At 43.1% G+C, this 16,304-nt stretch overlaps 1 protein-coding gene across 5 annotated transcripts in view; it reads right to left on the reverse strand.

The window, feature by feature from the left end:
- LOC103053848 (disintegrin and metalloproteinase domain-containing protein 32) overlaps positions 1–16,304 on the reverse strand; it is a 27,996-nt gene continuing 11,692 nt past the window's right edge. For 2 of the 5 annotated variants that reach the window (XM_088152067.1, XM_088152070.1), the window contains 13 exons: positions 16,001–16,167; positions 14,545–14,626; positions 12,082–12,218; positions 10,816–11,014; positions 8,877–8,966; positions 6,667–6,865; positions 5,670–5,778; positions 4,483–4,666; positions 3,776–3,856; positions 3,072–3,189; positions 1,643–1,802; positions 650–694; positions 1–132 (listed from right to left, as the gene is read on the reverse strand). In XM_088152067.1, the coding sequence (XP_088008193.1) occupies positions 108–132; positions 650–694; positions 1,643–1,802; positions 3,072–3,189; positions 3,776–3,856; positions 4,483–4,666; positions 5,670–5,778; positions 6,667–6,865; positions 8,877–8,966; positions 10,816–11,014; positions 12,082–12,218; positions 14,545–14,626; positions 16,001–16,167 (1,596 nt within the window). In that variant the 3' untranslated portion in view covers positions 1–107. Of the gene's footprint in view, positions 133–649; positions 695–1,642; positions 1,803–3,071; positions 3,190–3,775; positions 3,857–4,482; positions 4,667–5,669; positions 5,779–6,666; positions 6,866–8,876; positions 8,967–10,815; positions 11,015–12,081; positions 12,219–14,544; positions 14,627–16,000; positions 16,168–16,304 lie in introns of those variants that run through there. The other 3 variants (XM_025168020.2, XM_088152068.1, XR_015798142.1) reach the window with 3 other exon arrangements.

Raw genomic sequence — 16,304 nt, forward strand, 5'->3', positions numbered from 1 at the left:
TACATGCAAATGATGATTTATTATATGGCATATGGTAATACATAGACGTGTAATGATCTCGCTTTCTCCTTTCTTGCTTGGAGAGCAGCTGTGCGATTTTCCTCCCTTCACATCAGGTCTGTTTGGCTGAAACTTAGAGGAAGAGATCAGTCTTAGTTAAGCGGTGTCATGAGAATTACCCATCGAACAACGGTTGGCTTTGTGGCTTTGAAATGAGAGGGGAGGGGAGGGAAGCCCACATCCTTTTCTCAGCATCACAGCTGATAAATAGAAGCCCCCCTGAGAGATTAATTCTATCAGAAGGGGTGGAGAAGGTACAGGAACATCCAAGCATCTGGATTTTGCAGTCATTTGCTTTTGCTCTTTTTAGAATGAAGATGGAACAGAACAAGGCTTTGCCTAGAGCAGTGCTTCTCAACCTTGGGAACTTTAAGATGGGTGGACTTTAACTCCCAGAATTCCCCAGCCAGCAATGCTGGCTGGGGAATTCTGGGAGTTGAAGTCCACCCATCTTAAAGTTCCCAAGGTTGAGAAACACCGTCCTGGAGTTCTCAACCTCTGTCCTCACAAAACAGATTTGTCTTTCCCAAAAGCACAGTGCGGCTCTAGATTGCAGGAGGTTGCCTGCACCAACTTTCCAGAAGCTTACCTTGTTTTGTCTGTCGTGCTACTCTCTTCCGATCTAGAATACGATCTAGAAAGCAACCATCATTAAGAGGATTTACAAGAGTTGTATACCGTTTGTAGAGTTAACACTGTTTTATCGATTCTTCTGATTTTGTTTGTAAAATGCGCCTATTGGATTGTTGTATTTTGCCTAGAGTTGTCCAAGCGACGGAGGTGGCTTCTAACTAAATAAGTCCAATGAAATCAAATGAATCTGTTCAGATGTTGGGGGGGAAAGGAGGTCAATCCCTGGATCACATACAGAGGATTAGCAGGAGTTTCTAACTTTCAACTTTTAAAACAATGGTAGCAAGCATTAAAAACTCTTCTACATTAGATTGGGACACCTAGAATGGGAGGGAAGGGAGCAGGAGAAAGTTTGGGGGTGAAAGAACGATAATTTCTGTACTGGGACTGAAAATAAATTCTTGGATAGAATATATGCTCAGACATATTCTTCTGTAATTCTAAACATAAGCTGGACTGCTAAAATGTTATTTTTGTCATCAATCTTAGGGTTTTAGCCCAAACCAGTAGACATATTGGCCAAAACAAAAAATGTGATAACTAAGAAACACACGTATGCCAGATTTGTTATGCAGTTTCATTCAACTAAAGAGGGTGGGGGGATACGATTTCAATGCAAACTTATCTAATTTTGCCTTTTTGGTCTATTTAGGATGAATAATAGGTCAAAAATAAGTTCGTTATTCAAAATGTGCAATTTTTCTGAATGTTGCAATGTAGATTTACAAGAAAATAAATACTTGTAAAAATAATACATCAATTGCATCATATTGGGAAAAATTGCACAAAGCCCTTACTCTTTTTATGTGCATGGCGGCCACCATCTTGACTTTTTTGACCCTCCCTGCCGATGCCTCTGCCACTGCTAGATCATTTTGTTGCAAACCTCACTTATTCCAACTATTGGCGCTTGAGAAGGCTGCAGTTCCCCCTCTTCAAAGCAACTTACGCCGAATCTTCTTCCAGTTCATCATCTTCCAAGCAATACTTGTTGATACGCTTCCACTTCACAGCCAGAATGGTGCTCCCAATAATAATGGGCAGGAAGAGAAAAATGCTGAGCAGGATCCATGTCCGCATCTTGTCTTCCATGGCCTTTTCTGCAATATCTAGACAGAAACAGTTCACACAAGTCTAAACCTGGATGGGCTTCTCCAGTTGTAAAGATTGGGCAAAAATGCCAATGCATGGAAATTTAATCAGATCCAGACTGAGATAGGCAGGTTTCTGGAGAAATCATCACAGGTGTCTGTCGGGGCAAGTGGTGAACGGTGCATTGTGATGTCACAATACAAACCCGTAACTTGTGTCCAATGTCAGGATATGAGTACCAAAGGGTAGGGTTTGCATTGTGACATCATCATGTGCTTGTCATCCTTTTTCTCTCATCGTGGCTATGTGTTCCACGTTGTGGAAATGTGGGTTGCGCTGAGGGAGAATACCAAATAAATAGCAAAGGGCTTTTTTCGTTCTGCATCTCGTTGACATGCAACCCCCAACTGTCTTTTCTAAGGGACCAACAAAACACGGGTCTTCACCCCACCCAAAACGTGTTCCCGCTCCAAACACAAAAGAGGCAATATTGAGAATTCCTATTAAATCATTATTATCCGGCCAATTTAAAATGAAAACAAAAATCGAGCTCCGCCATTTTAGAGGTGGTGTGAAAGTGCGATCCTGGCCTGAAAAATACAGAATTAAAATTAGCCATTGGGGAGCTGATTGGGGTTGGCTCGGTATTGACCCAGGGCATCCATGGACGACAGTGAAATGCACGCACAATTTGTGACACAGACCAAAAAAAGGGGGGGGGGCTTTGATCATTCAAATGGATAAATTGACTTGTTTGATTAGAGAAAAGACAATATCTACATTTATCAGTGACTGGAAACCCCTTATGGACTTTTTGCATAAAAAACAAAAAAAAAGGAACTTGTGATTTATGGTTTTGAGGATTAGACAGGATAGACCAGTGTTTCTCAACCTTGGAAGCTTGAAGATGTGTGGACTTCAAGCTTCCAAGGTTGAGAATCACTGGGATAGACTACAGAAAAAGAGTCATGATGTAACCTTAGGGAGAAAGGTTAAACTATAACTTATAACTGCCATGAAGAAGATTGGAAGCCACTTCTTTATATCTTCTTTTGTATCTTCTCTTTTCTACTTTTCTTTTAGTTCTTTCGTGCACTTCTAGCTTTTTCTTTGATTCCCTTTCTCTTCCTTCTTTTTCCTTCTACTTTAGTATGCCTTAGTTCTTACTATGGTTGTTAAAACTTTCAAATTAAAAAAAAAATCATGGCTGCCATTTTGACTTTTTGACCCCACCACCACCTCCACTCACCTCAGGTAGATGTCCCTGCAAGATACAACTGACTGACCTGATTCCAGATGTCGAAATCCGCTATCAAGACTCCCTCCCAGTGGATTCCCTTTTTTTCTGCAGTCTGGAGGAGCCCATCCTGGGTTACAGTGGCAATTTCTTTTGTTGTTGCACACCTGAAAAGCCAACCAGAGACAATTCTGATGGATTTAAATCTTGAGGTCCCTTCAGAATGGAAGGACGCTTCCTGCAAGTGGTGCCCAAGGTCACAGGCACACAAGCTAAAGTCTCAGGATTACACCCAAGGGTTTCTCCAACTGTTGTCATCAAAGGACAAGGCTAATGATGGCAGGGGAATGATTACCTGGGGGTGATCTCATTCACTCTATTCATTGATATATTTTGATTTTAATTACGTATAGATTTTGCCATGGTCCAGATAATGTCTTCATCCTGCAAAGAAGCCAGCTTGCATATTGAGCTATGTCTACATCTCAAAGACAACTGATTGGGGAAGACTGGTGTAGGGCATCCATTTAAAACATCAGGTACCCCACCTGCAGGGGCATTCAGAGAGGTAGGGGTCAAAAAGGTCAAGGTTGTAACTGCCATTGGGCAATCAAAGCACTACAGCTTTCTTTATGTGCATCGCAAATCCACTTTATCACGATCAAGCCTCTTCCTCTCCTCTTTTGGCCCAAGAAAGATGTTTCCTTATTTTAAAAAAAGCTTCACGGAAAGTCTATTATTTATTTTACTTACACCATGCCCTGAGCATTTTTTCAGAGGATCACAATCATACTTGAGAATGTCATAATTTTCACATATTTGTCTGATGCAAACCTACAAAGAACAGTATTTTTTTCAGTTTTCAAAACAATAAATGCTTTTCAAAAGGCTTCATTAATTGGTTCATTAGACTGATGTGCTGCTTTTCCTCCAGGAGCTCAAGGCATTGTATAAAGCCCTCTCTCTCCTAATTTTTCTCCACCATAACACTGTGAGGTAGAGCTGAGAGATGGTGACTGATCCAAACTCATTATGAAAACTTCCATGGCTGAACATAGATTTAAAACTGGATCTCTCTAGTTCCTTAACCACCATGCTACACCAGCTTTCCCATCTCAGGCTGTCCATCCATGTCATCACAGTCTTTCACTACCAGTAAAAAAGCTCTATTTTCTAGGCTTCTTTTATGGTACTGTTACTCCACTGGATAGATTTGTAGCTCGCCTAAGCCCAGAGGCACCCCTATTGTGAAGAATTCAGGACCAACCCTTGGTGGAAGACCGACACCTGAGATCCCAGATCCTAAGAAAGGTGGTATTATTGTTGCTGTTGTTGCTATTTTGAATATAATCTGCCTTTCTCCAGATATCTCCACTGCCAAAATGTTATGTTGCCCACTACAGAACTAGTATTACTGATAGCATCGCTGTCATCATCCTGTTCCAGGTCGTTTTCCTTACCTTACCAAGTCCACATTTTGTACCCTCCTTCACCATCATAGGGTCTGGTGTGCCTTCTGGCTGTTTAAGGTCCAAAGACACACAGACAGCGTCCTTCACCGGGGTATACAAGACGGGAACATTTATTTTAGTAAAAGGAGTTTCGTAGGGATACATGCAAAGTAACTTTCCACATCTGATATCCCTATTGAAGAGAAGAGAAGAGAAGAGAAGAGAAGAGAAGAGAAGAGAAGAGAAGAGAAGAGAAAAGAGATCATACAGTGTGCATTAAAATCTACAATCTCTGCCCATCAGACTAGCCCTGTTCTGCTCTCGATTTCCTGACAAAGCATCCATGAGTATCCCCAGAGGAGCAAATGAGAAAACATGCCTTGTAATACCACAATGAAAACCCCACCACTTATGCACTTGTGCCCAAGGTCAGGGCCCATGTATAAAATCACTGCCCAGAGTCACGTTGTGAGAGATGGGCAGCTATATAAATGTGACAAACACACACATGGGCAGGGTTTGAGTTGTGACATCCCAAGGCATGTTGGGTCATTTTTTCTTTCATCATCTCTCTTTGTAACAGATGCCTCTGTTCATTCTAGGCCTGGCTTTAAACTTTGCCTCTCCCAATTTAATCCCTTATGCAAGCCTTGGGTTACTTGGAAGAAGACTCAGAGACTGTCTCTTGCTTGTCTTGTGACTGCAGCCAAGAATGAAGTCCCCTCTACAGAGATTTGTCTAGTGCAGTCCCTAGAAATCAAGGCCTTCTTATGTAGGTCTATCTTCCAGGGTTTCAGTTCTCATTTTTCCTCCTCCTGTCTGGATACGTGGAAGGTTTCTTGATAGCCTTGGCAGCAAGGCTGCACCCGGGAGGGAGGTCAAGAAAGTTAAGACCGTGGCTTCCATTATGCAGTTGCAGCCATCTTGATTGTTCTGAACTCCCCCAGGAGATGCTTCTCTATGGGGTGACTTATGGTGACACAACAATTCTCCCTAACTTCGTTCTATACAGTTAGCGCTGCTCCCTTCTGCCCCTACACAGCTGCAGCTTCAAACAGAATCTTTCACTTATCCAGCACACTCTACTACAACCTGGTCCAAAAACATCACATCATAGATCAAAGCCCATTCCATCCAATACCACTTCTCCCCAAAACAATCCATTTCCATTTATTCTTTATTTTCTAATCACCTACCGAAAAGAGCAAGTCTTAAATTTCTTTTTTCCATCAAGGCCGCAGTGTCCAAATCTATCGGTCTGGCTATTCACTTCTTCGTAACACACTTGCGGAGCATTTCTTGACCCTAGACGTTTTGGCAGAGTGTGGAGAAAAGAGCAAAAATGCCATGGGTGACCTTTTTCCTGGCAATGTTTTAACTTATATGCGAGCATGAGATTTTGGGTTTCTTTGGGTTTTTTAATCGGTTTGCATTCACTCCCATCATGTGAGCTGTTGGGGGTGGGAGGCCTGTTGGACGGGGAGAGTGTGTTTGTGTTGGGACAAAAATACTGACTGGACTTTTTCTGGTGAACCTCACAGTTGTTTTGAAGGGCAGGAGAGAGAAGGGAAAAGAGGAAAAAGATGAGGGCAGAAGAAAATTATTATCGGTTGCAAACCACTTTGCGAAAAAGGAATCATTACACAGATGTCATTATGAGTGGCTTCTGCAGAGACTATGGAGGGGGTAGATGGCAGGGAAGCATGGCAGCCCCTTCAAAAATGCTAATCTATTTTGAAAGGAAAAGGAGGAGGAGAGACTTCTATTCTGAGGGGTGAGGAGGAGCTGCATTCCAACCAGAAGTCATTATGAATCATTTACCGACTTTATTCATTTAATGTAGTTCTATACTGCTTCCCGTATCACTGCCTCTCAAAATAGTTTGCAATAAAAATGATTTCTCTGCCTTTTCTGAAAAGTACAGACAAGGTTGTAAAGAATGTGAGGGATCTGAGCTCCGTTTCGTTCCGTACTATAAACTGAAATGGACATTAGAGTCATTCTTTCTCCCTGAGGCACGCTGGTATCCATAGTTTTGGGTGAATCTGATTCAAAGCTCGTGATATAAAGGGCCAAGAATGCACCCTTCTGGACACAAAAGTGTTGGTTGATACGGTGTTAACCCACGGTCAAGAAAAGTCTTCCTTGCTTTAAGGGGACAGAAAAGACCCAAAAATAGTTGGTTCAACATACGTATTCCAAAGAGCTCCTGGCAGTGCAGGTCAGCTGACTGACAGGATCCATCATAACAGAAGCCGGTGTCCGAAGCACAACTGAAGCCATTCTGAACATAAACATTGACCGGGCAGGAAGCTGAACTCCCGTTGCAGTACTCAGGAAAATCACAGTTCTTGTCCTTTGCTTGTCTACATATTGTGTTTCTTGGTTTAAACTAGGCAAGAAGATAAAGAATAAAATGGACAAGGAACATTCTTTATAGTAGGAAGGGTCACGCTGATGCTCAAGGGGCCCATTGGGTTCTCAAATATTATATGGGAGTGTAGGATCCTTTCCAGTCATTGTGAGTGGCATTGTGGTTATGTACTATTTTGAGAGGGGAAATACATGTGGTCTAAATGGAAGAAGCATTAAAAACCAAAGCAAAAAAACCCCACCCACCCACAAGCCGAGAAGATTGGTCTTGTTATCGTGAGTCAGATGATCTTACCCACTTTCCATCATGATGCACCAGCTAAGAGCCTCACTTCTCAAACAAATGTTGAGTGCACTCCCTCAGAATGTTTCCCCATCCTGTTTATTACAACAGGGTCACAAGCAAAAGCTAATGTCATTACTGAAATTCCTAAAACATGCCACTTCCCTGGGACACAATCAGCATTTAGACCTTGTGATAACAGTTGGTGATGTTGAAAGTCCTCAGAACCATCATTCCAAGGACTTCCTTGGGTTGGCATTCATTCATTCATTTATTTAATTTATATGCCACCCATCTCCCTCAGAGGGTGACTCTGGGCGGACTCTCAATTAGAATCCGAAACAGTAAAAGCAGTAAACATCCACATTAAAATTAGCTAAAAATAATTCTATAGAAAAAGACTATACACAATTGAAGATGATGGGGGGAGCAGCATTGATTATCCCACCAGTCAATTTCAACAAGGTGAGCCCCCATCAGGCCCCCCCAGGCCATCTGGCATAGCCATGTTTTCACACTTTTCCCATTGCCCCAATTCAATTATTCTGGTGCGGTGCAAATTGAGCCATCAGTTAACCATGGTTAGAAGGGGAACTTCCAGGGCTAAGGCCAGGCATTCCTGACAAACTGAGATGAAGATACATCCAAGGTGGTCCTGAAGGGAAGCCTTCAGAGGGCATCTAAATTATTCCAGGCCTGAAGTCCAGTCAGTCTTCACCAAGCACAGCAGTAAATCTCAATTCTCTGGACATCACTTCCCGAACTCAGAAACTTGATTACAGCAGAAACTCATAGACCTGTCAGAGCTAAATAAGTTGTTTTACTGCAGATTAAGACAGAAGCTATATGTGCGTAGAAGAGCTGTCTACTGCAGAACACAGAAATTGAGCCCCGGGGATATTTTAATTTGTTTGATGAGGCTTTACAGTTCTTCAGCTGCAGGCGGCTCTAGGCAAATTACAGTCCGATGACATACAGGGCAGAAGTCAACAAAATAAAACAACATTATAGTAATAAGAGTAACGTGGCACCATTACAGTCATATCCTCCATCAATATACATTTATAGTGCCACATTATCTGTGGTCCCCAAAGGCCTTCTGGAATTCACAAGCCACTACTGTATATACCATAAGAAAAGGGAGTTCCTTTTACTTCTGGGATGAGTTGTTCCTTAGGAGAGCCCCCTTAGAAAATAACCACTTTCGAGCCCTTTCTTGTTGAAAACCCAGTTATGTGGGGAGTCTTAGCAGGCACTCGCTGCCTACACGTGCTGCACAGGCAAGTCCTACTCAGAATGATTGTCTTGAAGATACCAGGTCCCAAGCCAGATAGGTTTTATAATAGCTAACACCTTCAGCTGTATTCAAAAGCGAACTGGAACCCAATGCAGCTTCAATAGCAGTGTTATCTGCTAGAGTCACCCGTTGGGGGGGGATGGGCGGCATACAAATTTAATAATAATAGAAGTCATGTGAACATCACATGCCTGGCCTATAAGCATATAAGCAGCTACGTTTTGTACAGCTGACATTTCCAGGTGATCTTTAAGGGCAGCCCCATATACTGTATCTCCAGTTTAAATTTTAGGCCTCTTACTCCCACATTTTTGAGTCACTGGATACTTGGCTGTTCTCCTCCAGTCCTTAAGACTGGGAGGCATCTACTTGGCATTCACCCAATGGTTCTGTCGGGCCTAAACCCTGCAGCTTCCCACCTCCCCCACTTCAGACCTTACGATGCCTTACCTTGCAGTTTTCGCAGCATAAATCATTACTGCACACGGCTCCACGCTGAAACGTACACGTGCTGGTGCAACATTTATTACTTTTACATTGCTGAAAACACAATCATGAGGCTATTTGTAGCGGACTGTGAAATGCTCAGATGATTAAGGAACTTGGACATAGTATCAGGCTGTACAGTGGTTGCAAGAGAAACTAGATTAGATGTTGATTCTAATGTAAACACATTGAAGGCCCCCCATCCTTCATGTCTCTGGAGACCCTTAGTAATAATTAAATGTTCCTTTCAACACAATCTTTCTGCAGCCTGGATAAAATGAGACAGGTAAGATCATGTCTTCCTTGTACTAATAGAAGAAAAACTCTGTAGCTCAGGATTGAACTGTGGAGTCCTTGGGGTTCTCTGAGCTTCCTTGTGCTGTAGCTAATATTTCAGCCAAATGCATGAGGATAAGCTTAAAAACAGCTTATCCTCATGCATTTTAATTTTAATGCATGAGCTCAAAGTTCTTGAAACCTCTTTTCTGAAGGGCAGTATGTAAATGCCCAGCAATAAATCAAAAGCATAATGTAGTGTTTTATCAGAATTAAGTTCCTCAAACTGCTACTCTAAAACTGGGTGGTACAAAAGTCCACCAAAATAAAAGCATCTTCAATTTCTGCCAAAAGAGACGCTGAGAGGAAACTTAACAGCTTTTGATTAGGGCAGCATCCTTAGAGGGTCTTCACTAAGCAGAAAAGTTCCTCTATCTTGTGGCCACACAACAAATGTCCCAAAATGTTGGAAAGAACCAACCTGCATGAGCATTTTTTCATCCCTGTGACATTGAGCTCACTCACCAGGCCTGACACACTTCCACATTTCACTCCTAGAGTTATTTTTTCTCAAAATCCTGTCCCCCGCCCCCACAATGTTGATTTTATGGCAGTTCTTTGGGGTAATTGATGCACTGTTAAGGCATTTCACTCTCTGATAAAGAAGATAGCTGCAACTTTAATAGTTTTCAAGGAAGGAGGAGGAGGAGGAGAAGGAGAAGGAGAAGGAGAAGGAGAAGGAGAAGGAGAAGGAGAAGGAGAAGGAGAAGGAGAAGGAGAAGGGGAAGGAGAAGGAGGAGACAACAAGAGAAGAAATGGGCAGATAGCAAGTAGGAAGTATGGAGGAACTGGTTCTTGTGCAAACAAGTAGTTCCAACTCTTGTTGCAAGGTAAGTAAGCAGGAAGACCAGCTGCAAAGGAACCATGGGCCACACATTTACTTCATCTATTCATCATCGTGGATTCTTCTCATGCGAGTGAAAAATATTCAAAGGAAAAAGGTGGGTCCAAGGAGAAGAAATGGAAAAGGGGCTTACTGGCTTAAGAAAGAGAAGTGTAAATAAACCTGGGGATCTGACCTGTCCACACATGGGGAAGACAGAAGATATTCCATTGCGCTGAGTGATCGTACACATGTTAAACTGCAGTTGTATTGGGCAATATGATCACTGCAATGTCTCAGAGACAAAATGGGCTCCTGGGCAGATTTTCTTCAGTTTCCAAGCTTTTGGTACTGCTGCTGATTCTTGCACAGCAGCTTTAAATAGTGGCTATTATATTGGTCTTCACATCTATGATCTCTTGTTGACTTATTGTAACTCTGGCATTCAAGTAACTATGGAGTTGATCCTTATATTAGGTTTTCTTTTTTTAATCTAAATGCATGCTTAAGGAAACTCTAGCTTGCAAATTTAAAATTCCGAAGCTGAGGAGCATGAAAGGAGAAGTTGGGGGATGAGCACAAATTTCACGGAGATTTCTCAAAGCATCTCTAGCTAGGTATAGGTGAAAATTATCCTACATTAATCATTTTATGCTCCATTGTGACAATCCATCCTGAACCCCTGGAAGAGGACAACGTACGTATTTAAATAAACACATATGAAAACGTTTCTCAGATACCCACCTCAGGGGTGCCGCAATCGCATTTCTCTCCAGGTTCCAAAATACCATTCCCACAAGCCGGTTTGCCATTTGCCATCCTCTTCTTAGTGTATAATTTTAAATTTGGCCGATTAGAAAGGCAAGGGGCGCTTCTGAACTTAATAAAATTTTGGAAGTCTGCAATGCTGCAGCTGCTGAATTTCTTAATTCCATTTGAATTACTGGGGGAAAAAAACAAAAGAATATGTATGATATTATCACCTATCCAGCTCTCCTTCCAATATACGTATCACAAATATACATCACATCACAAACTGATGTGCACTTGGTTACGCAACTGAAGAAAAATTAAAGAGTGCAAAACCGCTGCCTATTGATCCCCATCACTGTGTTACTTTATCAACAGATGTGCAGAGATTTCCCATAGTTGAGGAGAACCACCTAAGAGGGAACTTGACACCAGATCAGGTGTGTGACATTGTCCCGTGTCTGGCTCTGTATGATCTGGGATAGGCCCATGGCTGTCATGGTGGCCATGAACTCCCAAGCCATCTCAGACCCAGAGAAGGCAGATTGAGTCCCCCAAGACCATGGGTCTGGGGAACTCCATTGCCAAACCAGAAACAGAGCCAAGGAGCTCAGGCAGGGAGGTTGCTATGCAGCAGGGAGGCTGGTACAACAGCAACAATCCCAGTTGACCCTAGAGCTTAAAGAACAGGGTCTCATATCTGGTGACCTGTGGAGCAGCACCCCTGAAAGCCGTAAGGGATTCCCAAATGACAATCACCACACCTCCACCCCTGGCCCAGAGTCTCAGCTGATGCCATACCCGGAACTCAGCTGGGCCTATCTCCAAAAGGGCCACTCCCACCTTCCGGACCCAGCCAGGTCTTGGTAATACACACCGGATCGGCCTTCTCATCAGTAATTAGATTGCAGATGAAAGAAGCCTTGTTACAGACCAGCCTTGCATTTAGAAGCAGCAGCCGGAAAGCGGGGCCTCTGAAGTTCTGCTGACTGGATACAGAGGCTGAGACCAGGGAGCTGGGTTATTGAAAACATTGCTAAATTTATGCCCACCAGTCTCCATCCTAACCTTCGAGCATCTGAACTGGGCAGGTGAACAGCCTGTGACCCACCGGTCTCTACACCCAACATACACACAGCACAGTGACATGTAAGCCCCCTCCCTCTCAGCCAGCAAAAGCCAACCGAGCAATATTTGTCATGTGGCCTCTCCACTCTGTTCCAGCTACAGAGGACAGAAATGAAGAATAACAATACTTGCACTGCATCTGTGTGCATTATACAGATGTGTCCTGGGCATTTGCACTCTTTGCCGTCTTCATATTCCATCCCCAGGTTGAAACCCAGCAGCTGGGCCAGAATGACAGAAAACGTCTCCGAAGTTACTGCCTTTTCATACTAGAAGAAAGAAGAGAAACTCAACAAAGGAATCCAAGTTTGCACCTTGTCGAGGAGAACAGCGAAATGTAAATGAGTCTGACAGCACATTTTGGTTGGTTTTGTAGACCTGAAAGTCATATTCGATACTGATTTAGGTTGCTGGTCTCCTGAATCATTTCTGCCTTTTTAATCAACTGATTCGTCCTACAGCTTGGTAGGACCATTGTGTTGAAAGTGTGACATGTCAGTTTTTCCCCTCTCTTGGAATTGGCTTTGGATGCCAGCTGAGATTGCTGATGCTGTTGGACTATAACTTCTATTATTCATAATCACAAGCTATTCACTGGAGGTGATGAGACCTGTAGTCCAGCAACATCAAGGAACCCCATGTTGATCTGACCTTAATTGTTAAGGTGGTGATGAAAAACAGGAGCAACTGACCAGGCAGAATGGGCGTTGTGATATTTCATTGCCAGCAACCTAACACAGAACAGCAAAGTCTGTTGAACCATCGAAGCAGTTCATCCCAGATAGAAAGAGGTCCATCAACCTTTTGAGATGGAAGGCACAGCTGGAATTGGGAGAACACATTGTGGTTGCTCTCACAAAATGGCCACCCTGGTTAGTTTGGCCAATAATAAAATCCCTATCTACCAGAAGGCCAAACTAGTAATGATGGCTTCCACCACCCATCTTTGGCTACCATCTTGATTTCCTGACACCCCCTTCCCCACAGATGCTTCCAACTTTACCTCCATCACTGGGAGGAATTCGTGGGCACATTTCCAAACAAAGCAGGAAAGTGACCGGATATTTTTATCTTCTAAAAATCCCTGCAAGACCCATTTGAGCAAGAGACATCCTTCAAAATAAAGATAATACTGGCTATTGGTGCTCTGTATGGCAACTGTGAAGGAACGTAGAGCTGACCTTGGAAGTAGGAAAAGAAGGAGCGAGATGTTAAAGGGGGGATTTTGAGAAAAGATTTCTCCATCTTGAGAAAGAAGGGTGCATGGGAAAGAAAGTAAAAAGAAAAAAAAAAGGGCCTTGATTTTAGTATAAGTTGGGAGAAACTTGGACAGGCTTTCAAGATTGATGTTCAAAGTAGGCAAGATCAAGGAACAGGCACAGAAGAGATTCCAGGAATGCTCTTGTACTGTAGTAAGGGCGTATAACGGAACTTGAAAACCGGTCCAAATTTCTCTTTGTCCCATCTTATGCTCATCAGAATCAAGGGGAGGGCGGTTATTTTGAATTACTTTCTCACACATTCTTCTTTCTCAGAACTGAACAATTTTTGTGGAGCTGATAGCACTGATGATGTTGCCTAGTTGGGTAATGAAATGTCCGCAAGGAAACAACCAAGCTCAGAGAGCACCAAGGACTCCATAGTTCATCCCTGAACTACAGAAATTCCCTTCTATTGAACGGTTTTTTTCTGAGAGTCCCACCTTAATGGCTTTTGTGTTCCTTCCATGTTCCCAAGATCAGATCTACATTCCTTCACAGCAACATACCAGCATTCCTTTTCGCTGCACTATTAAAGCATCTCTTACAAAAATTCTGGTCGACAAGGAACCTGGACACTAGCCTGACAGTTTAAGCAGGAATCTTCAATCATCCTTGAGGCCACCCAAGGTTCTTTCCATTTTTCCTTACAGGTAGCACTCAGGCTGCAACAGCAATTGGGACCGGAATTGCTGTCGCTGAGCGATGTGGTTGTAAAGCGCGACATCATGTGACCGCATTGCTTAGTGATGGCAGTCGTAACCCCAGGACTGTGTGGGTTGTTAAGCGGGAAGAGGCAGGAGTCCCAGGTAAGGAGTGCGCGGGTGCCGCGGGCGGGTGGGGGAGGCTGGGGGAGGACCTGGGAGGGCCAGTGGAGGCTGAGCACTGGTGGCATAGTGCTGCAGGCGGGAGAAAAAGCAGTTGTGACTTCCTGGAGCAACTTGCAACTTTCCCTGCCAGCTTCCCAATGAGTTTGCTTGTGGGAAGCCATCAGGGAAATACCAATGGCAATCACGTGACCGCAGCTCCCTGTGACATTGTAATCATGAGGTGGGCACCTGAGCACCCGGATTGCAATCACATGACCACAGGGTGCTGCGATGGCCAGAACTTGTACGTCCCATTTTTTCAGCATCGCCGTAACTTTGAACAGTTGCTGAATGAATGGACATAAGCCGAGGACTACCTGTACAAGGATGAGTTCAGGGGGAACTCTTGTTTATATTCTTTGCTAGTGTTTAAATCTGGTATCTCTTATTATCCAGAATCTACACCTAAATCCAAGCCAACCCAAGATCAAAATATTAATGACAGAAAGAAACCTGTGATACAGTACCAGAGCGACTCCCGCATCAAAGTTTCGGAGGCACAATTTCCCTGTAAAAGCTGCTCCCACATAATTTGGCTTCTCTCTGTAACTAGAGCACAAGGAGAGAGAAGGGGTTAATCTCTTTTGGGAAAGCCCCAAGGCCTCCCTATCCTCAGATCACAAGCCTGACTTTTTGTACCAGGTTGCACACTTAAGGTACTGACAGTGACACAAATACGTATCCGTCCAGGGAAGGGTTATGTTTGGGCCTCGTTTGTCAAGCTAGGCTAACAAACCCTTTTAGGGAGGAAAAAAAGACAGGGAGCTATTTGCACAGAAGTTCCAGCTTAATCTGCACAGGGAAGGTCTGCTAGACGCGGACCCTATAAAGCAAAGCAGCCCGTGTCCCCAAACATCCAGAAGAGCCTTTAAACGTGGCACTTAGGACACGCTGTCCATGGAGGGGAGACCCAAGGCTTTTTCGGAAAGGAGCAAGATTTTAGTATTGTTTTAATCTTATATATAGTATGTATTTTATATATATTTACAGTTTTAATGTCTTTGTAAGCCACCCAGAGTCCCCTATTGTGGGGGAGATGGGCGGGGGAGAAATCCAATAAATAAATAAATGAATGAATGAATGAATTCCATGCATGGGATCGTGAATATTAAAATAACAGGATTGTGTATACAATAGGTGAGAAAGAGGGTTTGACCTAGAAAAAAGATGTAGCTGCTTTCAGGAATACCAAGGTGACTTTGAAAAGTACCTTTTTAAACCAGATTTACGTTTTGTCCATTCAGGCTCAGATCTACTGCAGTTTTAATTTCTGGGCAAGTTATTCGGATGGAAACCATGAAGACCCTTCTCCCGCTACGCTTGATTTGATTTAATTTACTAAACAGTGTAATGTATTGTTTTAAAAGTCATTTAAAAACTAAAGGAAAAGTGGAGGACAGTTGCAGAGACATCAAGACATGCAGAGAAACCGGCTGGATTTGAGCAACCTTAGGCTAGGTTCATTAAACTAGGCTGGGTACTGTCATTCAATCTGTTTTGGGAAACCCAGCGACGTTTTTCGTATGTTATGGGAACTAGGCCTTCCTGTTAAACCACAATATGATGTATTGGTCTGGACGTAGCATGTTCTATGCATGCAGCTATTCTGTTTTGTAAACCTGGATGTTCTTTTTTAAAAGGAAACATTTCAAAAGCTGATTGCTGTATGTATTTGCAGGTATCTATTTTTTCAAAACATCTTGAACACCTCAATACAGTGTTTCTCCACCTTGGCCACTTTAAGATGGGTGGACTTCAACTCCACCCTGAGTTGAAGTCCACCCAGCCCCCAGATGGCTGGCTGGGGGATTCGGGGAGTTGAAGTCCACCCATCTTAAAGTGGCCAAGGTGGAGAAACACTGCTTTAATCTCTAAGATATCTCAAGATGAAAGAGGATGGGTGTTTAATCTCTTCCCACTTACGCAAACAAAAAGGCCAGATCATGCGGTCGCAGAACAAGGTATGAATTTGTCCATTGTAAAAACCTCTGGAGCAATTCATCAGGTTCTCCTACAACAGAGATTTTATTATAGTCTGTCCAGAACTCCAAAGAGGAAAGTACAATTGTTACATTAATGTCAGCAAACATCTGAAAAGACAAGAAGAAAACAGTCAGACATTTTTTTCATTCAGGGGATGCCCCACAACCTGGAACTCTGGTTCCTTAAAAACAGGTTCCGATCTTCTCCTGGCTAAACTGGATTGAGCCAATATTCCCACAGCAAA

Source organism: Python bivittatus, unplaced genomic scaffold (genome assembly GCF_059951505.1).
Source record: "Python bivittatus isolate LINGU-HERP-01145 unplaced genomic scaffold, Pbiv_v1 ctg000680_np1212, whole genome shotgun sequence".
In the NCBI taxonomy this organism is placed as follows: Eukaryota; Metazoa; Chordata; class Lepidosauria; order Squamata; family Pythonidae; genus Python; species Python bivittatus.